The sequence below is a fragment of the Trichoderma aggressivum genome (assembly GCF_033847375.1).
Source record: "Trichoderma aggressivum f. europaeum strain CBS 100526 chromosome Unknown scaffold_007, whole genome shotgun sequence".
Classification (NCBI taxonomy): Eukaryota; Fungi; Ascomycota; class Sordariomycetes; order Hypocreales; family Hypocreaceae; genus Trichoderma; species Trichoderma aggressivum.
Window position 1 is genome coordinate 132,751 of NW_026946373.1, and position 26,190 is coordinate 158,940.

Genomic DNA, 26,190 nt, shown 5'->3' on the forward strand with positions numbered 1-26,190 from the left:
GTGAATCTTTCGTTTTTTTTTTGAAACGCCATATTTCTTCTTCTTCTTCGGTTATTATTATTATCAACTTTTTTTTTTTTTTTTTTTTTGCTTTTCTCTCTCTCCGCGGTTTGTTTTTATTTGTCTGATTTTTTACACTTGCGTCGACGTGGGAAGAAAGAATATAAGGGGGAGACACAAGACGCCTTTTTACACTTTGTTTGTACAATAATTGTGGAAGTATACGCGTGATTCTTTTTCTTTTTCATCGCCGCCTCTCTTTTTTTTCCATTGTCGGGGGGGCCGCTCAAGGTGGACACTTAAAAAAGAATCATGCAAAAAGGGGGATTTTATGCCTTAAACACTTTTGTTATTTTCTGTGTGAGATTTTTTTTGCATGGTTTGGCTTATTTATTACTTTACTAAATGATGAGAGATGAATTGCCTGGTTCTTTTTTAAAAACCACATTATACTGTTTCCATTTGGTTTCTTGATGTGATTGATGGATGTGTGAAGAAAGTCGGGCGGGACTCGAGCTTAAGATGAAGGCTTTCAGCCTCATGCATGCATATGTATATATACCTATGCAACGTTGCTGGGACTGAATCATTTCATATGCCCCAACATGCAAATTCTGCGAGTACATAAAATCCGCCAAACGCCCTGCCGCCCAAAGCTCAGGCCAAACAAAGCAAAAAGCAAAAGACCCCATCCAAATGGTTAAAAAACAACAAAAAAACGATGAAGCAAAGATTCACGATACCTACGCCGCAGCCGCCATAAGCGTCTTCTGAATCTTCAAGCACTTGCCAAAATCAAGCTTGGTCCCATCCTTGGGCATGTGCTCCCCGCTAGCAATGCAGAGCACCCTCATTTTGGGGTCGTACCGCAGGTTGGTGAGCAGCTTTGGCGTGATGAGGAAGTACTGGCTGGTGTGCTCGCGGCAGGCAATCTCGACCATGCGCTCGTGCACCATGCGCTCGTTGCGGGGGTCCATTCCCTGGTTGATTTCGTCGACGACGCGGAAGGGCGACTGTGCCATGGACTGGAGGGCCATGAGGAAGAAGATTGTGGAGACGGCGCGCTCGCCGCCGGATTGGCGATGGGCATTGAGCTGCTGAAGAGATTCGTTTTCTCTGTAGTTCGTCATACGTTCTCTTGGTTAGCTCATGTTCTCATGTATGAAGGAGGCGGCCAAGGGGGTGAGAGGAAAAGGGGGAAGAAGACGTACCGGAATCTGACCATAATGTCCAAGGCCCACTGGTCAAAATCCTCGTTCTTGTGGACGCGGACCTCACCAGCACAGCTGATCTGCTCAAAGTTGTAGGCAAAGGCATCGTTGATCTTGGACACCAAGGCGTCCAGCTCGGGCTCCCATTTACCCATCAGCTCATCCAGTTGTCCAGTCAAGTTGGCAAGTTTGCTGCTTAATGTTTCCATTTTCTTCTGTAGTTTAGCAATCTCCTGTTCACGCCTCTCAAACTCTCGAATGACGTTGGGGTTGGCTGCGTGAATGAGCTCGAGATTCGCCTGCTCAGCAGAGATGTCCATCTCTATATCTGCTGGTGATCTGTTTTCAGCCAGGGAGCTGTATAGATCCTTCTTATCGGGGTTGTCGTTGATGAGGTCCCGAACCCTGTCGAGCAGTCCGCGACCTAGATCTCTGGCCTGGGTAGCTTCTTCGGTAGCTTGCTGCACGACGAGTCTCTCTTCCTCAAGCCTCTCCATTATACTAGAATTGCGGGCTTTGAGGCCTTTAATGTCGGACTTGGCCTCAATGAGTCGTATCTTGGCCTCAATGAGCTCATCATGAGCTTTTGCAACTTGGCCGAGGGCCTCTTGATGGCGAAGAACCAGTTTGGCTCTTTCTACTACCGCCTTGTCCCATCCGAAGCCGAGGTCGACGATTCTCTCTCGGGCCTCTCTCATGGCCTGCTCGTTTGCCTCTTTATGGCGCTCCTCGGATTCTGACTCAGTTAGCAGGTCAAAGAACAGAATTGTAGGCTACTTCTTGGGAACACGAACCTATTTTTTGTGGTATCAACTGCCACTTGGTGAATTCTCGCTGCAGCGCATTCTTCTCTGTTCTCAGTTGTTCCTTGTCTGACGTTAATATAGCAGTTCTTATATCCAGCCTAAAATGATGGGCTGACTTACAATTTTGCCCTGTATGTCGGCTTTTCGTTCTTCCAAAGGTCCGGTCTGCTCTCTCAGCTCCTTATACTCTGCCTTCATGACTTCTGCTTCGCCGGAGACCTCTGTTAGTCGCCTGTTGAGCTCAGCCTTCTCCTGCGAATCCACGGGTTGAGAGGTCCAGAATCTTCCCGGTTGGATCCTCTTGGCGACTGTTGTCATTGCATTAGGGCCATACTCTTTTCGTCGACGAACTATGTACTGCTGCCTTCCGGCTGCCCATTGGTTGATTTTCCCGTTATGGACAAGCTTCTCATATTCGTCATCAGTGTGCTCTCTCAACGAGATGCCGGACTGATGCAATCTCTTTTCAGCACATAGCATGGCAAGAACAGGCTCAGGGCCGTCCAGATAGTTGAGCGCGAAGCCATCCAGACCCAGCGATTGAGCTTCATCGATATTGACAGGAGACCTGAAAGCCGCAAGAGGCTGCAAACAGGTTCTGATAACGGCAGATAAACTCATCTCGCGGTACAGCTGGTTGGTCAGCTTCTTGTAGTCGTTTTTGGTCTGTGCTGTGAAGCAGAGGAAGTCGTCGTTTTGCAGCAAGGCCTGGACTGAGTCTGAGTACCGCTCGTCTCTAACTGAGCAAGAAAGCATGGGTGGACCGAAAACCTCCTTTTCGAATTCACCCTGATGCTCTTGAACCCAATCCCAAGCCGTCGCTAGTTCCGGGAAGTGCCTCCGCATGAAGCTTAGCTGCTGGCCCTCTTGTGTGTCAAGAGACTCCAAGTCTGTCTTGAGTTTCCGCAGCTCATCCATCTTGGCCCTTCCAACTCCTTTGACTCTCTCTGTCTCAGCGACTAGTCGGCGCTGATCTGCTTCAACTTCGCGCAGGTTATGCTCCTCGGCTCGCTATAAGAGAGACCAGAATTGTTAGTTTGAAGAATGGAAGAAGGGAAATCAAGCTATAAAAGGTGTGACAAGACAAAATTCTCTTACAATCTTTTGATTCCATTCTCCTGCGTTGAAGTTGGAAGGCCTGTTTTGCAAATCTCCCTGTAGATTTGTGATCCTCTGCTTTGATGTTGCAACCTCTTTCTTTTTCTCATCGAACCCCTTGCGCTCCGCACCTATCTTGTTCGACCACTCTTTGACGTCGTCGACTGCAGCACTGATTTCTTGTGCCAGACTCTGCGCCGCTACCTGGGATTCCCTAACGGCCTTTACCCTTGACGGGATGGCGGCTTCAGTCTGTTGAGTATAGACCTGCTTCTGGTTGACTGCTTCCAAAGATGGCCCGCTCTCACTCTCAAGGCGCCTTAATCTGTTCTCGGCCTCTTTCTTACGTTCCTTTGCCGCCAGGTGGCTATTGCGTGCTTCTTGATATTGAGCGATGGAAAGGGCGCCTTTGAGATTGCTGACTCGCTCCTGAATTTCCTCTCGTTCGCGTATTCTATCCACGTCGGCCTGTAAGCCTTGTTGGCGAGTTTGGAGGTTCTTGAGGGTTTCGGCGTCCTCGTGCACGGCTTCGGCCACTCCCTTCTTGTCCCTATGAAGTTCTCGGAGCTGTCGATGCCACGTTTGCATTTCCTCGGAAGCAGCGGCTCGCAGAGTTTCGTGTAGTAATTCCACCGGGGTACAGGCGGCAAATTCGACGACTCTGTCCTGTGGAAGAAACTGGCACAGGTTGTCCACCTGTATCTTGAGCACATGCATCAGCGACTGTATCCTCCTGTGCGTCGTCTCCTTGCCATTCAGCCACCATTTTTGGGCATTTTGTTCACGGCGTATCTGGACTCGAATGACATAGTTGGATCGGTCCTGGGCCCGTTTGTAAAGCTCGATCTCGATAGTTGCCGTGTCCTTGCCATGCTTGACAAACTCCTTGACGGTCCCTGCGCGGCCAAGGTGCTTGGGGCTATATCCAAGCCCCAGGCAGATGGCACAGACCAGAGAGCTCTTGCCCGTGCCGTTGGGGCCGATGACCATGTTGAGATTCGGGCCAGGGAAGAAGACGGCCTTTTCGTAGGTGACAAAGTTCTCTACAGCGACTCGAACGATGGCACCTGGTTGAAAGCTGTCCTTGCCACCGTCCCTGCCCTTTCCCTTGCCATTATCTGGCTGACCGGTGCTTCGCTGCGGCTGCTCGTCGTCATCAGGGTCCAATCGTCGTCGCTTGGAGCTCTCGTCTCCAGAAGGCGAACCGTGGCCTTCAGTGCTGCTGTCATCGTCGTCCTCATCGTCGTCCACACGTCGCCGCCGCCGTGAGGTGCTTGAACTCATCTCTACCAATGAACTGCGTCAGAGCTGATCGGCTGCGTGAGGTGATCGTGAAAACAGTTGGTGCTGCTATTCGCATGGAAGTTGGTGGTGAGAAGGCAGTCGTGAGTTTCTTGCGACGCGGTTGGACGCGTCTGACCCCACCACCACTTAACGCCAGCTCTTTAGTGTGCCTCTTCCGCTGTGCACCTTTTGGCTGTGAATATTTGCTCTCCAAGACACCAACCAGTTCTATCTATCAAAGGTTGCTCTTTTTCTAATGCACAAATCTGTGTTGAAATACAAAGTTCCAATAGATTTTTGTTTTTCTTACTCAACGGAAAAAGATATTGGCGTACTCATAATTGCCAACGTGGAGAATAGGTACTCAAGTACTATGATGGACAAGCTTTGATAACTTATCGGCTGTGCGCTATACGGGACCAACTGCCAAAACACACACCACCTCGGTACAAAAAAGCAAACATATGTCACACCTGTCTGTTCGCGATATTCCAAAGATGCGATGCACAAAACAGATAGACACGGCGCCAGAGAGGCAAAAAGAGAAATGATGCGTAATCTGGGAATCGAACCCAGGGCTCCCCGACGTTGCTCGGATGGCAACGGAGAATTTTACCACTAAACCAATTACGCTTATCCCTATCACAACTGTGCCGCAGTGGATATGTTCCGGTACCGATATAAGCACTTATAAGACAAGATCTGTCATGGAAACGCATCATGGCATCATGGTAGCTTCATTTTGAGAATGATATGTAACATTGTCAGCGCTAAAGGGCTTGATGGAGACATTCGGAGCTGCGCGTGGGACTCATATTTTCTCCATAATGCAAGAGTTCCCGGTTCTAATTCCCTCTCCTTTCTTTTCCTTTCCTATTTCAAGTCTCTCTTGTCGTTTGCTTTGTCTGTGTCGTGACATTCACAGAAACTAATCGCCTCACCCTCTATCCAAATGGACTACCCTCAAGATTTTGCTGTGGGACGACCACGATACTCGGATGTCTATCCGTTCATTGACCCCAAGGCAAGTCTCAAGGGGGCTGCTCAGGATAAGATCGTGCTAGTCACGGGTGCTGGTACTGGCATAGGAAAGGCCATTGCTGAACAGTTCGCCATCGCTGGAGCTTCTTCTGTCATTATCGCTGGTCGACGATTAGAACCACTAGAGGAGACGAAGACGTCAATTGAACTTGTTGCTCCCCAATGTCGAGTTATTGTTCGAGGCGGTACCGACGTTGCGGACAAAGCGGCGGTCAAGGGTCTCATGGATAGCCTACCAGAAATTCCCGACATCCTTGTTCACAGCGCGGCAGTGTCACTATCCACTGCCGCCATCGACGAATCTAATCCTGATTGGTGGCTGGGCGACATCGACAACAATATCCGAGGCATGTACATGATTACCACAGCGTATCTCAGCGCCCTCAAGCAAGCGGGCAAGACAAAGGCCAGAATCATCAACGTGGGCTCGATTGCATCGTGGCGCTATGTCTACGGACGGTCATCCTATGCCGCCTCCAAAGTCGCAATGAACAATTTTACCGAATACATTGATCGAGAGCAGCAAGCCGCGGGCAACGACATTCGCTGCGTGGTCATGCACCCCGGAGGCGTCCTCACCGACCTCATCAAGAACACCGTCCTCCCTGAAGCCATCATCGGCCGGATGACGGACAAGGCAGAGCTATCCGGGGCCACTGCCGTCTACCTGAGCACGGATCGATCCAACTTCCTCATGGGCCGGTTTGTGCTGGCCACATGGGACATGGAAGAGCTGGAGCAGCAAAAGGACAGGATTCTCAAGGAGGATCTGCTCAAGACCAGGGTCGTGGGAGTTGAGTGGAGAGACGGCTTTTAGGCCTAGCTACTGTAGCACCGGCACTCGCAAGTTTCCCAACTCGGACAGGAGGGGCCGATCCTCGACCAAGTTTGTTGGTGCCCGGTTTGTTTGCGTGGGGCGGGCTTAGTCATGTTTCAACCTCATCCCTTGCTGGGGCAATTGTTTCTCTGTGTACTCTCGACTTGACGCCCCAGCATGCATTGTTTTTGCCGTTGGGGTTAGAATTGCAATGCTGTTAGACTGTGTTGTTAATGTATCATAGAATAGATTTATGGTGAAAATACTATAGATAGTGATAATATGGTGGAGGTTTGTACAGTGACTACCTCTGGATATCAGCCAACCTTTGCCTCTTTCTGCTCACGCTTGTTGTGAGGGGGCTTTGCAATCCATTACATAGACTGTGTGTGAGCAAAGATTGCAATGTGTAGTCAGTTAAAAATTGGGCAAACATCACAAGAGACTAATTGTAGACGTAATTTACTTATGTAACATTTATTTGCATGCACCCAAGCATCCTTATGAGCGTGTTTGGCCAAATTCTTCTTTCATCGCCAGGGTGGGGCTTACAATCTGCTTCAATATCAAATGGCGATAGGCCGAGACTCTACGGTCAGTCCTCGGCTTCTGCAGTAGTATTGGACACGAAAACTGCCTGTTTCAGTATCCATCTAGTAGTATATGTTATCAATAGTAGGGTGATGGTGACATTGCACCGTCGTGAGGATAAATTCCAACCACACCTGGAATGCATCGCGACAGTCATCCGCTTAGACTGCCGAGTCCGAGTACATGTACACAACACGCGCACTGCACCACCAAACAGCCCGGAATGACGCGAGCCTGTTTTGACCCAAATTCCAGTGCTGGCCCGCTGCCTCTCCCCTGTGGCTGCTCCCCAGCTGCTCTGCACCCACTGAAGGGCCGCCACTCGCAGAGGTTCGACGCTGCATTCCTCGTCTCTGGACAGCTGCGTCTCACCAGCTGGCATGCCTTCCACGTTCCCCTCCTCGTAACCGACCAGACCTTTTGCCCTTCTCCAAGCACGTCGCCTGCCAAAACTTTGCCTCCTCCAGTCTCGATGCTTCTCTGCAGGATTCTTCCTTCTCGTGATTCCCTCATCCAATCTCTTTACAGCATCCCGTTGTCTTTGTCCCCTCTTCCTCCACGCATATTGCATTAGGCCTCGTCAGTTACCAATTCAATTCTTCTACCAATCATCAGCATCTGGCCGCTTCACATTCGTAACCCAGCCAACTTTTCTGCGGGCTCACTTCGAATATTATGTGCTAATTCTTCTGCAACTCGCCGCGATCATCATGGTCGACTACACTCCAAAGCCTCGTGCACCTCTTGCCGAGACCACGAATCGCCTCAATGTTGCCGTGCCCGCTCAAAATCACCAGAGCCAAAAGGCACGATACAGTCAATCAGGTGCTACTCCATACAATAGCTACCACTCGCATCAAAACATGCAGCCTGATTCACGCGGCCAGCCAGTGGCTTACAACGCTTATGCTCCCGCTGTGCAGAAGCCACAGCATTCTGCAGAGGCTGTGAAGCGTCTCTCTCAAGCGTCTTACGCCTCTACCTCGAGCAGTCAAAGTAGGAAGAACTACAAGACGCACATTGGACCGTGGCAACTAGGAAAGACTCTGGGAAAAGGCTCGTCGGCTCGTGTTCGGCTCTGTCGCCACAACATCACCAAGCAGCTCGCCGCTGTCAAGATTGTCAACCGTCGGATGGCGTATCTTGTTCAAGACAGCAGCCTGGCTGCTCTTAGCAAGTGGGATTCGAGCCTCCCCGAAGTCAATGGCGAAATGCGAGTTCCCGTGTCGATTGAACGCGAAGTTGCCATCCTTAAGCTTATTGAACATCCCAATATCATGAAGCTCTATGATATATGGGAGAATCGCTCTGAAATGTTTGTTGCTTTCTTTTCCCATGGTTTGATGCAATCACTGACCTGCGTTCTGCCAGTTATCTCATTCTTGAATACATTGACCAAGGCGATCTTTTTACCTTTATCAACACGAAAGGAAGGCTATCCGAAGAAGTGTCCGTCTACTTTTTTCGACAGATGATCAGTGCCATTGCCTATTGCCACTCCTTCAACGTGTGCCACCGCGACTTGAAGCCTGAAAACATCTTGATCACCGCCGATCTCCAGATCAAGATCGCCGACTTTGGCATGGCGGCTCTTCACCAGACAACTACTCATCGACTGGCAACGGCTTGTGGCAGCCCACACTACGCGGCGCCCGAGCTTCTCAAGAACAGACAATACCGTGGAGATAGGGCTGATATCTGGAGCATGGGCGTGATTCTCTATGCTATGCTGTCCGCAACCCTGCCGTTTGATGATCCTGATTTGCGTGTCATGATGAACAAGACTAAAAAAGGGCAATATAAAATGCCCGAGTTCCTGACTCCCGAAGCCGAAGATCTCATTGACCGCATGCTCCAAGTCAATCCCGATCATCGCATCACAATGAAGCAGATTTGGCAGCACCTTCTGATCCAGAAGTACAACTATCTAGACGATTTTGGTCAGAACACGGGCCAACCCCCAGACACGCGCAAGGGATTCCAATATGCTCCCATTCCGCCGCACCAGATCGACCCTCAGCTGCTGCGACAGTTACGCTCACTATGGCACATGTCTAGCGATGACGAATTGGAGAGAAAGCTGGGCTGCAAAGAGTAAGTGGCTGACCGACTTGACAATTATCTCATTGTAATGAATTGTGCTCACCATGAATGAATCTAGGCCAAATGACCAAAAGGCATTTTACTGGCTTCTTTATAACTACCGCGAGCAACAACTGGAGGATTTCAAGCCGGAATTGTCTCATTCCATGAGCGACTATCATCATCTCAAGCCGAATTCCTGGAAGAAGCGCGTTTCGACATGCGAGTTCTCTCAGCCCAGAGCCAACGGTCATGGTAGATCCATCTCTCGATTTACAGTCATCTCCACGACAGCAGAGACCGAGGACGGGACCGTCCAGAGTTACGATCCCTATAGAGGCAGTCGAATGCTGAAGGCTTGCGGTTCGCAAGCCAGTCATGCAAGAATCACTGTTCATCGGGACGGCGAGACGCTGCAAGCATCACAGTCGACCAGAAAACGTAGCGGATCAAACTCCACTCGCCGCGGACGAGCCAGTTCTATGCGAGCGCATACGGGTCGCTCCCAGTCGTCAAGAGGATCCATGGGTTCCCTGCGCAGTAACCGTCAAGGCACACCACAGACGCATGGTTCTGGCCTACGACATAAGCGAGGTGTCGATTTTTCACACATGCGCAAGCGATCGGCCTCTGCAGCGCAGGTACAACGGGGTCCTCACCACTCGCGGACAGACTCGATGGCCACCATGGGTGGGGTGCCACAACATCAGGTTCTCTCGAGGCCTCGGTCTCCAACGCCAGATATGCCTCAGTTACCGGATGGCACCTATCCCAAAGCCAAAGGCGGCCCCGTCTCCAAGGACGCCTCGATTCTTTTTCACGAAGAGCTGCGTCATTTCAGCAATAACATTGCCAAGGATTGTGATGACGCATTTGGGAGCTCCCTCATCCAAGATGACTCCTTTTCGGAATCAGTGGCAGATGTGCAGAGGAAGCAGCGTGAGTCGACGCCTCTTTCTTTTACAATCGATACTCCGTCGGAGGCGACTGCACCTACAGAGTTCTCTGGCAAATCTTGGAGCAGCCGCCCCCTGCCGCCAATTCCATCCGAAAATGGCTCCATGAGTCAACAGACTACTGCGGTCAACTCTCGATCAGCCTCAAGAGCTGCCGACAATGACAGTCTTGTGGACGAGATTAACCGACTGGCTTTTCCACTGCTGTTTTCTAACCAGCCGGATCGCCGAATTGTATCGGCACCGGCTTATGGCCAGGCGAGTCGACGAACAGGTACTCTGCCATGCATCAGTGAGAATCCAGGTGTCAGCACCGTCAATGTGGACAAACCAAGGATCGTGTCGGCACCACCGTATACGCCGCCGAAGAAGGCGAGCCGTCCCATGAGTGGTGTCGAATATCTGAGCCAAGTCGAAAACTCGATCAGAGTAGTAGCTTCTCCAACCGCGCTGAGTCCTGTCAAGATTCCGGAGCCACTCAACGTGCGAAAGAAGTCAACGAAAGAGGGCCACGGGCAACCTCTTCAACACCAGCGAGATCACAAGGAAGATATGGTGAGGAACTATGGGCAATACGCTCATGATACCTCACAGCTTGGCATTTCTAGCCCGGTAAAGAAGAAGAGGTCGTGGTTCAAGCGGTCGTCCAAGCTTGACACAGACGGTGAGACATTGGTCGAATCAAAGGATGACAAGCAGCGAACCGTCTCTTGCGAGACTCGCCACTCCACCTCAACTTCTACTACGGCCACCTCGACCAAGAAGAGGAATTTTAGCTTCCCGTTTTGGAAGAGTAATCGGCATAGAGATTCAAAGATGATTAACGAAGGTAAGAATGGCAGCAGCTCAGCTATTTTGGAAAGTTCTCAACTAACCATCTGGAACCCTCCATAGATGACACAAGCCAAATTCAGGAGACGGCTACCACCAAGGCCGATAGGAAAGGACAAGGATTGCAGAAGTCATCATCTGGCAGCAGCCGCAACATTGAAGTGAAGCAGAATTGGCTTACTAGGCTATTCCGCGTCAAACCTGCAACGAGCTACATCTGTATGAACTTGTCACGCAAACGTGCGCGACAGGAAGTGTCGACATTGCTGCGGAAATGGCGCAAATACGGAATAATGGATATTCAAGTGGATAAGGAACGCAACATTGTCTTTGCGCGAGTCGGAGCTGAGAACTGTGAGTTGCCAGATGTACTAACGCCCATGTCCTCGGGTGGTAGCTAATGAAAATCACAGGCTTGAACCTCAAACCAGTCGCATTCGCCGCAGAGGTGATGACGGTGATTGAGCATGGTAAGAAGCAACAGCTTAGTATCATCCGCTTCACCCAAGAGCGTGGTGCTGCAAGCAGCTTCCACAAAGTTGTGGACACGATGAGGATTGTGTTTACCGATCGCAATCTCGTGGTTAAGGACCCAAGCAAGCAGAAGATGATGATCAAGACTCTAAACTCGTGATGCACGGCGCTTTGCTGCTTTAATTTTCTTCTTTTCTTTTTCTTCTTACCTGGGGGGATATATCACTGGGACAGACCTGGTTAACTGTTTCGAAGACGACTGAATATACGGCGGCGACAAGAAGGGGCCTTTCCGAGACACCGTGGCTGTGGACCAAAATGGGATCTGAACGGATTCGAGCTACGCTTTGCGACAAAATTTCAACGAGGTTAAAGCTAATTTTTCTCTTCTCTTTAATCAACATTTCGGAATGGAGAACAACAACGATTCTTCCAACGGGGTCGGTTATTTTGTGATGGCAGTGGGCGGACAACAATGCTAGGTTGAAGATACTTTAATGCTGTTGGATCGAAGAGCTGTCATATGTTGTGCCGCGCTACCGTTGGCTTTATTTTCATTGTACAAGACTTGATACCGAGGGCTGAAATGACGGAAGCAGGGTTGATGGACTTGAGTGGAACGAAGAAAGCCAACAGAGGCAGCTAATGGAGGCCGTGGGAGAGCTACAGGGGCCTGTGAGTCGAATCAGTTGTAATTAGGCGACATGAGCATTGCTTCCCATAGCTGGACTGTATTTCATTTGTTAGAGTTAAATATCATGAGACGATTCAAATCTTGTCGCGAGGTGAGGTTGAAAGTGGTCGGATGAAAGAATAAGCGGGAGAAGACGGGTAGCCCACCGAGGATTGGTATCGGGTACCTGGCGCGGCTAGCATTGCAAGCGCTAAGCGCATGTAGAACAACATTGCTAAGTATCAGGTAGTGGTGTCCAGGGGCCTGCAGCTGGAAACTTGATGACCTCGAGATACGTACGATTCAGACCCGCAGACATGCTAGTGAGACTATATTGATGATAGAATACAAATCTGGAACAAGTTCAAGTTCGGAAAGTCTCGGGGTAGCTGATCGCGGCTGTTGGAGAATTGGGGAGCCTCGGCTACTACTCGGTAGGTATGGAGAGGGTTTACAAAAAGGTTTATCCCTTGGGTTATTTTGGGGTAGAGGACGGGGACTAGGAAGTGATGGGCTGAGCGGATGGGAAGCTGATGGGAAGTTTGCCACCCGGGTTGAAGAAGTGAATGGATGGATGGATGGATGGCTGCGTTACTGGAGGGGATGGTCAAGAGGGGGATGACGGGTGAATGAAGTATTCAGGTAGTTACTAAGTTACTCTATATCAGTTCGTATCCATGCATATGAGGTAGCTGGAACGAAGCAAATATCCGTGATGAAAGTGATGATGTCTATCCACGGCAAATGCGTCACTGGATGCTCCAATACCGTAGTTCCGGATCTGGGTGCAACGGGCGTCTTGTGATTGAAGCCCCCCAGATGACAAATTTGGCCGTGTCTCTCCCTCGGCACAAAACGCATCAGCTCTGTCCAATTCTTCGCACGGAGAAAGCTTGCCTTTTACATACCTATAGATGTACAAAGTTGCCGTGGCTATCGATAAAAGCTTCCCGCATGGGATCCAAAGCGGCGTCTCTCCTTGTTGCAAGGGCGTCCGGCCGGGCCTTGTACTCGGTACCTGTCGATGGTTACCCCGCGGCGTCTCTCCCCCCGAGTGACAAGCTGCCTCCAGCACGCAAAATTGGCGGGCTTCGGCGGGTTGCGGCGTGTGAGCACATGCTTTAGCGCCCGAGGCTTTGCCCCCGCCCTCGAGGTACCCGGTACAAGGCCCATTCCGTCCACCCGAGGCCCAGCCAGACCGACAGGTGCCGAAGGTGCCCCCAGAAACCGGCTGACGGTGCAAAAGGGTGAATGGAGCCCAACGAGAGATGGGCAAACGGGGGCCTTGATTGTTGTTTGCTTAGTAGGAGGTGCTCCCCTAAATGGATCCTAGTTCGATAGTCTGTAGTGCCGATGCAAGTTGGTTTGATAGAGGGAGCGGAGGCTAATCTTTCTGCCGACATGGCGGACGCGGGTGCGTCATACCCTCTCATACACGGGGCATTTGACAGAAACCTTTTTTTCGATAAAAGCTATATCAGCCATGGTTTCGCCGTGTTTCTTATCCTGATTCTTCATTTGTTTTCTTATCATCCATACAATTCCCTTTTCGCGGCGTGTGAATCCCCAATCACCATCACTCACAGACCAGAGCATCTTTGAATTTCCCTTGTAAGCTACCTAGCTACCCCATCCCATTACAGGCTGTCCAACCCCCAACTCCGGAAAGCTTGAAGCTTGCCGCGAACAACCGTCACTGACACGTGAAAGTTTGCCCATCTTATGCATTAAACCCATTGCCCGCCATTGAAACTCATTCTTAACTTTCTCCCCCCCCCTCTGAGCTCATCCTTAAGCAAAGCATCTTTTCTCTCATCATCATCTCAATCAACACCCTTTTGGCATCCTCCTCGCGCCAATCTCATCCATATCAATACCTCACCAATCCAACCCGGCATCTCCAATCTCCCACAATCTTCACACAATGGCTTCCACAGAAACTATCCTCCAGGGAGTCACCCTCCTCGGCAAGATTGACGACTCTCAGCGCAAGATCCTCACACCCCCTGCCCTGGCCTTCCTTGCTCTCCTACATCGCTCCTTCAACGCCACCCGCAAGAACCTGCTTGAGCGCCGAAAGATCCGCCAGGCCGAGCTGGATCGCGGCGTTCTTCCTGATTTCCTGCCCGAGACCAAGCACATCCGCGAGAATGCCACGTGGAAGGGAGCAGCGCCCGCGCCTGGTCTGGTTGACCGACGCGTTGAGATCACGGGCCCGACCGACCGAAAGATGGTCGTCAATGCTCTCAACTCTGATGTCTGGACGTATATGGCTGATTTTGAAGGTGAGATGCTTCCTCCAGAGGTAATTGAGTGACGCCAATTGCTAATGTTGATGGGCAAAACTCCAGACTCCAGTGCCCCTACATGGGACAACATGATCAACGGCCAGGTCAACCTGTACGACGCCGTTCGTCGTCAGGTTGATTTCAAGCAGGGCGCCAAGGAATACAAGCTCCGAACTGACCGCAGGCTCCCTACCCTGATTGTCCGTCCCCGAGGCTGGCACCTTGAAGAGAAGCACTTCCTTGTTGATGGCGAGCCCATCTCCGGCAGTCTCTTCGACTTTGGCCTGTACTTCTTCCACAACGCTGTTGAGGCGCAGAAGCAGGGCTTCGGACCGTACTTTTACCTACCCAAGATGGAGAGCCACCTCGAGGCTCGTCTGTGGAACGACGCCTTCAACCTGGCCCAGGATTACATTGCCATTCCTCGCGGCACCATCCGAGGCACTGTCTTGATCGAGACCATCCTCGCCGCTTTTGAGATGGACGAGATCATCTATGAGCTTCGTGAGCACAGTTCAGGTCTCAACTGTGGTCGCTGGGACTACATCTTCAGCACCATCAAGAAGTTCCGCAACAACCCCAACTTTGTTCTCCCCGACCGATCTGCCGTCACCATGACGGTGCCCTTCATGGATGCCTACGTCAAGCTCCTCATCCAGACCTGCCACAAGCGTGGTGTCCACGCCATGGGCGGCATGGCCGCCCAGATCCCCATCAAGGACGACAAGGAGGCGAATGACAAGGCCATGGAGAACGTCCGCGCCGATAAGCTGCGCGAGGTTCGTGCCGGCCATGACGGCACATGGGTTGCCCACCCCGCTCTCGCCAGCATCGCCACCGAAATTTTCAACAAGTACATGCCTACCCCTAACCAGCTGTTTGTCCGCCGCGAGGACGTCAACATCAGCCAGAACGACTTGCTGAACATGAACGTTCCCGGAAGCGTTACCGAGGAGGGCATCAAGAAGAACCTCAACATTGGTCTGGGCTACATGGAGGCCTGGATCCGAGGAGTCGGCTGTGTCCCCATCAACTACCTCATGTAAGTCATATACAAGCCCGCGTCATACCAGTCCAGGAACATGATTGCTAATAGTTCAAAACAGGGAGGATGCCGCAACCGCCGAAGTCTCCCGCAGCCAGCTCTGGCAATGGGTCAAGCACGGCGTCTCAACCGCCGAGGGCAAGCGTGTCGACAAGGCCTACGCCCTCAAGCTCCTCAAGGAGTGCACCGAGGGCCTTGCCGCAAAGGCTCCTCAGGGCAACAAGTTCCATCTCGCTGCTCAGTACTTTTCTGGACAAGTCACTGGTGAAGATTATGCCGATTTCCTGACAACGTGAGTTTCCTTGATGATTCTTGATGAATGTTGTTCTTTGGTGACTGACTTTTGGGATAGACTTCTTTATGATGAGATTACAAAGCCTGGATCCCCTTCGCCAGCATCTAAGCTGTAATATGTTATGTTGGGTGGGACATGTTTTATTAAGTGTAACGATAGTATGAAATAAGTTTAATCAAAAGCGTTTATTTGTTCAAATTATATCCAAATCGCCACCACAATCCTTTTTCAGTGCCCTCTCACTTATTCTCTCCGTCTCCCTCAGTATGTCTTTCCGTCCTAACCCCGTATCTCTGATACCGCTCCGGTTCGCCATCACTTATCTCCTCCACCAGAGGCGATGCCGTAAAGCCACCGCGTAGACGAGGTGAACTAGGTCCAAGTCTCTCCCTCACAAAGGTCTCACTCGTAGTAGTAGTGACTGTCCTGGTTTGAGTATGGTGTACGGTGCGTTCTATCGTCTCATACGTAAGCCCACTGACATCAGGGATGTATTGTCGGTATTGTCGGTATTGGGATGAGGTTCGGTTATCCGTGAAACTGGTATTGTCTTTATCCAATTCCTCATCCTCGTCTCTGCGAGATTCTCGGTGATGGTCGCTTTTGCCGTAATTTTTCTTGGGACGCGTATGACTATCATAGTCATCGTGGCCCTTTTTATCGTTGCTGTCGTGGCTTTTGTTATCATTACCGTCGTGACCTTTAGGATTATTGCCGTCGTGGCCATTGTTGTTGTGGCCTTTGTTATCTCTGCCGTCGGGGCTGTTATTTTCATTGCTGTCATAGACTTTATTATCGCTGTCGTCGCGGCCTTTATTATCGTTGCTATCATGGCCTTTGTTATGGCTCGTGGCTTTAATAGTATTACCATCATGGCCTTTAGTATTGTTGGTATCATGGCCTTTATCATCGTTACTATCGTGGCCGTTTTCATCATAGTCATCGTGGTCGCTATCATTCTTGCCGTCGTAGCTTTTATTATCGTTGCTATCGTGGCCGTCATTATTATTACCGACGTGGTCATTATTATCGTTGCCGCCGTAGGCACTATTATTGTTGCTATCGTGACCTTTAGAATCGTTGCCATCGTTGTCGCCATTATTATCACCATCGTGGTCGTTATTCCCGCTGCTATTGTGGCTGTTATTATCGTGGCTATCGTGGCCTTGATTATGATAGTCATCGTGGGTATCGTTATCATTGCCATCGTGGTCATCATCATCACTGCTATCGTGGCTATCGTGGCCTTGATTATGATAGTCATCATGGCCGTCGTGATTGTTGCTATCGTGGCCGTCACTATCGTTGCCATTGTAGCCATCGTATACTTCATTATCGTTGCCGTCATGGCCTTCATTATCATCGTTATCGTGTCTATCATGATCGTGTCCGTCGTGTCCGTCATCGTTACCATCAAATACTGTTTGAGGTAACACGAAAAGAGCGACATGTTCGAGATGATCGCCAACGTGTGATTGATAGCTTTCACCAGATTGAATCTGGTGAACCCAGCAGAGAGGACAAATGCCAACCATTTTGGAATCGTCTGGAGAGCTGCACATATTCACGACCGCCTGTAAATCAATGGACTCGAAGCTTTGCTTATGTTCTCTGTTGAGATGTGCCTTGAAGATTTCCTGAGCATCAAATGACTTGGGGCAGCCAAACGGGCAAGACCACGAGACCCAATGTTCTCGTTCCATATGTGCCGCCCAATCCCTTCGGCGTTGATAAAGCTGATTTGGGGACGAGCAGTTGTCAAATAAGCAGACATACGGCTGAAGGTCTCCAAACACGTGCTTCCTAAAAGTACACGGGATTAGTTAATACTGATGAATTGAGGAGAGATATTGTAGAGCTTCATTGAACACAAAAAAACGTACTTCCAGGACTTTCTATCTTCAATCATTATTGTTGCGCGGCAGTATGGGCACTGAAATGGCACCTTGATATGCTCCTCTGGTATATCAGGGACTTGTAGCTCATCGGTGGCAGCATCCGAGCTCGCATACGACGTTTCAGAAATTTCAGACATTTTGTCGCAGATTTTGTCTAATTCAGTAAATGATTCTGCGTTTTCCATGTTCTTGGACATTTCCGAATTAGAAGACGTAGCCATGGTTGCGCCAACACTGAGCTCTTCTCTGTATTTCAAGTATTGACGTCGGCGAGACAAGGCTATTCCTAGTCTATCAGCAATATTACCGTCAAGTTTGCTGAACGTTTGGCGTATATATTTCATATCGCACTCTTTGAAGGTGGAAAAAATATCTGCCCCGGCCTTGGAGAGGAATTGGTCGTGAGGTGCTGGATTCCGGATTGTGCCGGACAATCTCAGCAAGCAATCAATAATTTGTCCGATATTTTCAAGAGTCACCATTGCATCGGATTCTTTATCTGACGCAAAGTATGAAGTCAAGTCTTTATCCGTATCGTCCAAATCATCCGTTGCCATCTTGTCGTCGCCATCTGTAGTGTATGCCTGAATTCCTACGTAAAGTAAGCTTCAATGAAAATGGCACAGCAAGGAGGTATCAATTTACCTTCATCGATCGAAGAAACAAGTTCTTGTAATAGGGAAATTACGTGATTGCGCACAAAGGACGTGTCGCGAAGACGATATTCCAGCGAACGGTCTCCAAAGGGCCGATGTGCTCCCAAGCTACCTGCCCATAGTTTAAACCTGGCCAGGTGTGAACGAACTTTTGTGAGTTCATCCTGACTGGAAACTGCCAAGTTATCCAGTGTTTTGAATAGAGTAAGACTGTGATTGACGAGCGGTGCAATTTGAGGCTCCATTTGGGCCATGTGCTTCTCGAAATTTTAACTGTAATGAGAAATGGAGGATGAATGAGCTCGTGGATGTTCCCCTCCCGTCTATAGTTTTGAGTAATATGAGGCTCTGAATAGGCTGTCGTCGTTCATTGGTTCACGTATGCATTGGGTACAAATGACAGCGCATTGGGTATAAACGAGAGCCTCGTCGGGTGCGACTTGGATATGTACATGTCTTCTTGCCACTGCGGGGCTTATCGCAGAGCCTTGCTTCATCCCCGAGGCTGGCAGCAGTGAACTGTTTATATCACTGCGATGAACAATAATTCTACGCAGCTCTAAGCTATACAAACCAGCATCATGTCCGGCTTAGAGGTTCTAGGCGCCATCACGGGGGTATTGGGCATTCTACCTATGGCTGTTGACACAGCTCAATGGTACAAAACAACTCTCTCGTCGATACGATATGCCGCGCGGGATCTAAAACGCCTCATTGAAGAACTGGAGACGGAAAAAGTCCGCCTACAAACCACTTGTGAAGTGCTCCTGGATGGGATCTCTCCGCTTGCTATGATAGACGGCATGGCTAAAGATTCTTTTCTCGCCTTTTGGAAGAAGCACAACCACTTGCTGAACCTACGGCTCGGGGGATCGGAACAGAAGATCAAAGATCATATTTTAGGCATGCGCAAGGCTGCTAACGAGCTAGAAGCCAAACTGTGGATATATGGTGGTGGTAGCGTAAGTACACGTCAGGTTGAAGCTCACTTCCTTGGCTAACTCGATGTTTGCGATATTCGCTACATAGTCAAAACCAGCAGATAAGCGCTCCATCATCAGGGAACTTAAGAAAAACATGTCTTTCACGCTCAAGAAAAGAGATTATAACGACATCTTATCGAAGATCAAGGTCGGAAACTCGGCGCTTGAAGAACTTGCCCGTAATAATCGAAAACTCGAACCGAGCAGGCGAAAGCAGTCCCAGACCCGACTAATACATTTCGTGCGAGGACTTTCGAAGGATGTTTTCCAGGCCATTCAAACTTCGACAACCTGTGAATGCATTGCTTCTCATCGAGTGTGTCTCGAGCTCGTGAAAAGGGAGGCGGTCCTGACATCCGAGGACAAGAATGACGACGTCGCGCGAGACTGGAACTTCCACGTTGCCTTTGGTTTTGGCGACAACGCGGAAACCAATAGCACCGATCATCAGTCTATGTCCGCAAACGAGCAATTGATCAACCGTTGGAGTAATATCTACCTTCGGCTGGGCACTTTCGGGATCATCCAAACAACGGCTATCAAACCTGAACCCTTGCCGGCCCCTGAAGACCCGGAGCCGACAAAGAAGACTCTGTTGCAACGGTTTAAATTGCGGCGCCGCAGAGATAAAAATAGGCGTCCAAGCACAATTATTAGTGCGATGGAAGGAGCACGTTCATGTGCAATGGCAACGATGCCCATAATGGCTGCATCTTCTAAACCGGTTTCAAATCTATGCCACATGTTGAGCACTTATACTGAGCGACCGGACACGTATTGCCTCGGCTATGTAGCGAGTCATGATCGGAAGTTTGGAATACACCTCCCAAACTCACGTATGGACCGCTATACGGTATCAACACTTCGAGAAGTATTGGAAGGAAAGCGTCAGTTGAGTTATCCGGAGAAACTGAAAATTGCACACGCAATTGCTGTCAATACTCTCCATCTTTACAAGACTCCCTGGGTTGACGAATGCTTGACTCTCGATTCCGTCGTTTTCTTCTTACCCAACGATGATGGAGATGTCGATACCACACTTCTAGATCGACCATTTGTGGTCAAGAACTTTCCGACTCCGCCAAGCCAGCAGAGTAGAACACCGAGACGAATTGACGGCGCGGTTTTCTCGGTTGGGGCTCTACTCATCCAGTTGATGATTGGGAAGGCCGAAAACGCGCTGGAGATGACAGGACCAATGAATTTTGGCACGATTATCACAAAGCGGGACGAGGGTAGACAACTGTTCGATCGGCTTTTGGAAAGCAGTGGTTTCAACCTTAAACCTGCCATAGAATGGTGTTTCAACAGCATGTATCATCGGATGGGCGGCCTGCAGGATGAGCAGTACTGCCAGCGGTTTTTCGAGGAGGTGGTGTCGAGACTTGAAGAGGAGATTAAGTATTTTTCTGGGAATTAATTCTTTTACCTTTGTCAATGGGATCTGAGATGGCCTTGAACCTGCTCCTGCAGCATGCATAGACCAAAACACTCTTTATAATAACAACAACAATTGCAATGATGCCTGGCGCCAACGTCACAATGAATGTCACGATGTTGTAGTCATATTTTCCAAATCAAGTGCCAGCTCGAGTAAGAAGTCTTGCGTAGAGCCTCGTATGAACATATACTAGGACTCACATTCATTCCCATTGTTGAAGATTTCCTGAGCCGTACCTATTGAAGGTTTAGAAAGGATTGATGATTTGGCTCAGCTGAGCATAACTACCCTATATAAAGAAGGTTGATTTCCCTTTCCCATAAAGAGAAATGAAAGAAGTAGACAAGTTATTTGCCTTGGCGGTTCCTAGCTGCGCACATTGAATCAAACAAATTCCTTGGCCTTTTAGTTTAAAGGTGCACCTCCCAGTTGTCGAGAAACCAGATAACCAGGAGGCTTCATCAACGTTGCCAATACTGAAGTGGTACACAATTTATAATAACAAACGCCACGAGGCAAGTTGCACAAAATCTCTTAATCAATCGTGAAAACGATTATTTCAACAATCTACAGAAATCTCCGGCGTACTGCGTACCAGCAATTGAAGGCAGCGGGAGTAACATACAACGGTCCGCCCGTCCGATCCCGTACCGACAGTCCCGAACCCGATGTCGGACAGTGAGTCCGGCGTCCGGTCCGGAGCCCCCAGAGGAGGAGTTGAACTGCAGCTGAAAAATTCGATAAAATTCGACAGACATCCGGAGATGTGAAATTATGGCTTCGACTCCATTCACCAGGCCATCAGGCCGCCATTCTTCAATAACGGACAGTCGCTCAGACTAATGGATTGCACCGTCGAAGAGCAACTCGCGATATCCACTCGTCCAGCCGGCCAGGCGCCTTTTCGCCTTCTCCCCAGCCTTTGCCCCAGGGCGTCTTTGGTCCTGTTTAACTAATAAAGGGCGGAAAACCCGCCGCTCCAGCTATTGTCCGCCTAACCAACTGCCTCAGCTAGTACATTTCCGCGCTCGTTAGTCGCCATTCGTATTTGTGGTTCTGTTCTAGAATCAGGTACTCGTAGCAGTTAGTGAGAGGAGAAGAATAAAACGAGCTGTTTGTTCGTATCGGCTGAGGTTCAGCTCAGCTCAGCCGACCTTTCCCACTCGGTACTCTCACCAGACCCAGACCCGTCATTAACTCACGGACGTGCACCACCGAACAAACGGCTGAAGTCTCCAGTTTTCCATGCCGAGCCCATCAGACGGCACCAAGTTGGACCGACTGGGATTGTGTCTCTGAGCCATGCGCTGGTTGACTCCGTTACCTTGCTTGTTTGGGTAAGAAGCTGCTTGTAGACGTAGCCGAGGGGCGGCTAACTCGATAAAGCACCTTCATCCAGCCAAGAAAACGCCCAATACTCGTGGGTGCTGAAGAGTTGTTTGCCCTTGTTTGCTCAGGTGATTACGGGTAGGCAAAATGCACTCCCGCAGGACCATCTGGTATGCACAGCGCGAATTTGGCTGTTCTGAGACGAGCTTCGGGTGTGTCAAACCAACGCCAGATGAGCAGGGCTGCGGCCGCGTACTTCCGGTGGAGGAAGACTTGGACGCCATCCCGCTCGTTCCCCGGCTTCCCGGGTGTCGGCGCTTGCAAGCTCTGCTTACAACCTGGTTGACTGGTAGTTGGCCTTGTTTCTGGCACGGAGCAGTACCCACTGGCAGACGCAGGAAGCACTCCGTGCTGTAAGTTTCACCGGTAATAATGGGAGTCCTTCCGTCCATCCTGTCTTGAGAGACCTGCATGCTCCGTAACCATGCTTGAAGGCTTCTCTAGCGAACGCGTTTGTCCTTGCTTCATTTGTCCATCAGTCCGTAGCTGCTCGGGATCTGGCCCCAAAATCCTCCTCGTCGCCGAGCTCTCCCAAGCGCCGTGCGCTGCTGACACCGGTCGGTCCAGCCCTATCGCATTATTACTGGTATACGATCTTGTATCTTGGCAACGCTGGTCTGTCTTTGTCGGATCACTATCTTCCTTCAGGGGCCTGCCGCTGCTGAGCTCCGTTCACGCTAATGCCTCGCTGAAAAGGAGAGAGGGGCTAGAGGAATAGAGCATATTCCTGACGGCTCCTCCAGAGAAAACTAGAGGTCATCCTTGTCCTCCATATCCATACTCCCCTAGCTATCACTACCCTTGTCGTTTTCATGCTTTAGCGGGGTGGCTGCTGCGCGCCGGCGAGGAATAAAGGAAACAGGGGGTGAAAGGGGTACACACTCGCGCCAAGTACGAGGAGGACCAACACTCCACATGCACGTCGTACAGGCGGTGGTATTGTGCGAGGGGCACCAGGTACAGTATACTGCGAGTTCCGTATCACCTTGGCTGCATGTGATCGGTACGATAAAATGTGACGGTATGTTGCTCACGATGTCAGAGACCAATGCTGCCGTCTTGCCCGGTACATATCCTCGTTTTCTCATCTCGTAACCGAGCCTGAGCTTCCTAACAGCATCGCTGACGACTCTTTGCCCTTCCCGAGTATGGAGCACATCGTGGCGCTGGTAGCCTCAGATCCTCGCGTGGCATGGCCTACCCCCCGTCTTGGGTCTCTTAGTACGTGGGGATTCTGTACACCAGAAAGTTTCGTATCTGGGCGTCAGTTGTTCGTGTTCGCGCCACTATGCGAAGTCTACCTGTACTACCTTAATCAGCGTAAGCAACGTTATTGATGGTCCAAAGTCTACTCCCCAAGGTAGCCTTGATCCAGCATCGAATTGATGCGAGTCGACGTAAGACCTGCAGTCGTTTCCGGTGTGTGTGCTCTGCTAGTGTTGTTTAACATTATATCCAATCAATGTCCCGACAGTTTGGTACAGAGCCACGACAATCCTGTAGGGATTCCGCAGTGCTTACCTACGAAAGCTTGCTTTCATGATTCCCTCTTAGACCAAGCCCAAGACTTGTGCTGACGCTTGATTCCCAATAGAGCTTGGTGTGTGTATTCCTCTGCAAGGGCGACGTTATGTAGGCTGAGGAATAGTTGGTATTTTGAGCGTCAAATCGCGTCACAATGCATCAAACCATTCTTTGATCCCGCCAGAGCTGCTAGCTTGCATGGTAGATCTTACTTGTAGCCATGCCATACGTTGGTGAAATAGGTTCATTTAAAGCTGCAGCCGATGAATGCTCATTGTCAGCCAAATTAGTGCCAACTCATGATCCATCTCTCCTAACCTTTATACCATGCATATGTGCCAGCTTATTTTGGCGCCCATGATCTCTTTTCTTCTTCATCTTTGACTCCCCTTGGTAGTCTGGTGAGAGTTCCGGCTGTGTTGTCAGGTCAAACTTCGGAGGTAGTAAGCTAGATATTCGTTGGATCTGGCTTTGGGAATGCCCAATTATTACACTTGACTGATGACCTTGGGAGGGTACAGTATATGCTCCATGGATACTATCAAGTATGCGCATCAGCTAAAAAGGGCTGATTTATGCTTTTCAACATCGAGAAAGGCTTTGCGTTCATTCATTGTCACCGTTCTAACATGAATAGAATCGTGATCTTACCACACATTCACCACATTTTCGACACTGTGATAAATTAGTACAGCGCACAAAGAATGCGGATTCACAGAGCTCTGCTCTGTGTGAGCCCATAGCCATCATTTTGTTGCGCGACATGATATTATTGCATTGTTCCGAGTCAGTAGGCTAGGAGGAGTCAGTTCTCCGAGCGTTAATGGAACATATTTGCGGAAAGGACATTATGAATCGGCCTAGAATCAGCAATGACTTTCGTGTTTTGAAGGAATGGAAACAATTGAAGTAGCCTGACATGGAGGGACACCGGCCGGGCCATTCGGCGAAGGAGGTTGAGTTGGTGTCCCACTGCGGCCATATCCAATGCTGCTTGCGTATTTCTGCGAACGCGCCAATTTGCGTATCGTATTTGCCAGCTTTTCAGCAACGCCATAACATGTGTAGAAGCGGTAGAGATAGCCTGTCGAATGGAGGCTGAAGCGTCGGCCAAAGTTGTCCATCTGACCTTTATAAAAGTAACGTTTGGGGCAGCGGTTTCTCGGAAACCAAACTACGTTTCGTCATCGCGTAAGATCCGCCAGAGCCGCCAGAGAACCGGGCAGTATTTTGTGCTTTGTGTTTTAACACCGATTCCAAAAAGATTCCTACTAATCAATGTGTACGTTAGCAAGGTTCCATGATACGCGCGCGGCATACCGACTGGGCTATAGTCAATGGAGACGTACCTAGGTATCCGTTGCTGTTCAGATGCTACTGTAGTATTAGTAGATGTTGAAAAGAACTGGAATTCAAGCCCATTACTCTCTCGAAACTGATTTTTTTGGTTCCTTTGCAGCCGCATTCGTGTTGTGGTGAGGTTGTCAAAATTGGTTTGCCGTACCTTCCCATTCGACTTATCGGGTTATCTATAAAGTACCTGTATCAGTAGCTTCTTCTATCAAATCGATAGCAGCATTTTCTTCCACCAACTCCTCCAAAGCTATTTTAATATCCAACTTCCCCTCTACAGCATAAAAACACATGCATCCTCCCTCATTAATTGCAATGTTGGCACGCCTCAATTTACTTGTCATCTCCCACTTCGCAACTCATCTCTAAATGGCTTGCATATTTCATTATTATGACCTATCTTAAAACGAAATTGCATGGATCTTTCGATATTGGTGGATCGTCGTAGTGGCGCCTTCACAACCCCAGATGCTAGGAACGCCCTTCCGTCTTTCGCCTTGGCTTCTGACAGTGGCGTTGGGTTTCCGAAGCCTCTCAACACTAACGGAGGGGCCTGTTCAGGGTTCAGCACGGCAGGATGCAAACCACTCCACTCGGAATCATGGTGCCCGTGACAGACCGGGGAGAGATCCTTCTGCGATGCAGGCGCGTCCATCGACGGTGGTTTGGCCCAATCAACATACATACTTGGGACTCCGGAACGAGCTTCAGCATCCGAAATGCTACTCTACAGGTACAAGCAGGTATGCCATCAACCCTCAGCCAGAGTGGTCGTCCAACCACGCCAGTCCATCTTGACTGCTGACGAGGAAGTCGGAGCTAGCGATACTGACCCCTGCCCCATCCCTTGCAACCGCAACAACCTTGTTTAACGCCATGCAGAATGGGTGGAATTTGCGCCACGATGAGGTCCCGTCGACAGCCGAATCTCCATTGCAGACGGTGGCGATGAGAAAGGGTCTAAAGCTCCGCGCGGACGCAGTACTCCTTGGCTAAGATGCCTGGACCGTGATAGCTGCAGATAAGTCTTGCCGGAAGTACTGGGTAGTGGGGTTTATTGAACACTGGCTGGACAAGTCCGGCCCCAGCCTGCGTTACACTGTCTACTCTGTACGGACAACCATTGTCAAACGGATGGATACTGGAAGGTCATTGCCGATGGAGGATGCCCTGTATTGTCATGTTCCGACAGAGCCGAACTCCGAGAGAAATTTCCAGCCGACCATCACGCGTGCCCGTATTTGCACGGCTTCAGCTCTTTTTCGCGCTATTGTGGACTCGTCTATTCTCTCAGCAAAACTTCGCCATCCACCAGCGTTAAACCTCATTGGTGTCTAGGCACACACCTATCAGAAGGTTAGCCTTCTGAGAAGAATGGGGAAAGCTGCATTGTGACAAACAGTCTGAAGGGAAATATGGCGCACAAGAGCTTGACTTTTGCTTCGAGTCATATG

General features: G+C 49.9%; 6 protein-coding genes across 6 annotated transcripts; 4 read left to right on the top strand and 2 right to left on the bottom strand.

Annotated features, from left to right (window-relative positions):
- Nucleotides 1–743: 743 nt before the first annotated feature.
- Triagg1_2604 (uncharacterized protein) lies at nt 744–4,399 on the bottom strand (the record flags this gene model as incomplete). Its single annotated transcript, XM_062896804.1, has 5 exons — nt 744–1,116; nt 1,212–1,947; nt 2,006–2,078; nt 2,138–3,028; nt 3,116–4,399. 5 exons carry the CDS (start codon nt 4,397–4,399, stop codon nt 744–746), a joined length of 3,357 nt encoding a protein of 1,118 aa, XP_062758221.1.
- Nucleotides 4,400–5,351: 952 nt separating this feature from the next.
- On the top strand, nt 5,352–6,257 carry Triagg1_2605 (uncharacterized protein; the record flags this gene model as incomplete). Its single annotated transcript, XM_062896805.1, has 1 exon — nt 5,352–6,257. One exon carries the CDS (start codon nt 5,352–5,354, stop codon nt 6,255–6,257), a length of 906 nt encoding a protein of 301 aa, XP_062758222.1.
- A 1,301-nt stretch (nt 6,258–7,558) lies between these two features.
- Triagg1_2606 (uncharacterized protein) lies at nt 7,559–11,351 on the top strand (the record flags this gene model as incomplete). The annotated part of the gene is made up of 5 exons (XM_062896806.1): nt 7,559–8,163; nt 8,220–8,942; nt 9,010–10,715; nt 10,781–11,071; nt 11,131–11,351. The coding sequence occupies 5 exons, from the start codon at nt 7,559–7,561 to the stop codon at nt 11,349–11,351; spliced, it is 3,546 nt and encodes a 1,181-aa protein (XP_062758223.1).
- Nucleotides 11,352–13,788: 2,437 nt separating this feature from the next.
- Nucleotides 13,789–15,607, top strand: Triagg1_2607 (uncharacterized protein; the record flags this gene model as incomplete). The annotated part of the gene is made up of 4 exons (XM_062896807.1): nt 13,789–14,149; nt 14,216–15,194; nt 15,259–15,489; nt 15,550–15,607. 4 exons carry the CDS (start codon nt 13,789–13,791, stop codon nt 15,605–15,607), a joined length of 1,629 nt encoding a protein of 542 aa, XP_062758224.1.
- A 124-nt stretch (nt 15,608–15,731) lies between these two features.
- On the bottom strand, nt 15,732–18,300 carry Triagg1_2608 (uncharacterized protein; the record flags this gene model as incomplete). The annotated part of the gene is made up of 3 exons (XM_062896808.1): nt 15,732–17,295; nt 17,376–17,982; nt 18,036–18,300. 3 exons carry the CDS (start codon nt 18,298–18,300, stop codon nt 15,732–15,734), a joined length of 2,436 nt encoding a protein of 811 aa, XP_062758225.1.
- Nucleotides 18,301–18,627: 327 nt separating this feature from the next.
- On the top strand, nt 18,628–20,449 carry Triagg1_2609 (uncharacterized protein; the record flags this gene model as incomplete). Its single annotated transcript, XM_062896810.1, has 2 exons — nt 18,628–19,008; nt 19,076–20,449. The coding sequence occupies 2 exons, from the start codon at nt 18,628–18,630 to the stop codon at nt 20,447–20,449; spliced, it is 1,755 nt and encodes a 584-aa protein (XP_062758226.1).
- Nucleotides 20,450–26,190: the final 5,741 nt, after the last annotated feature.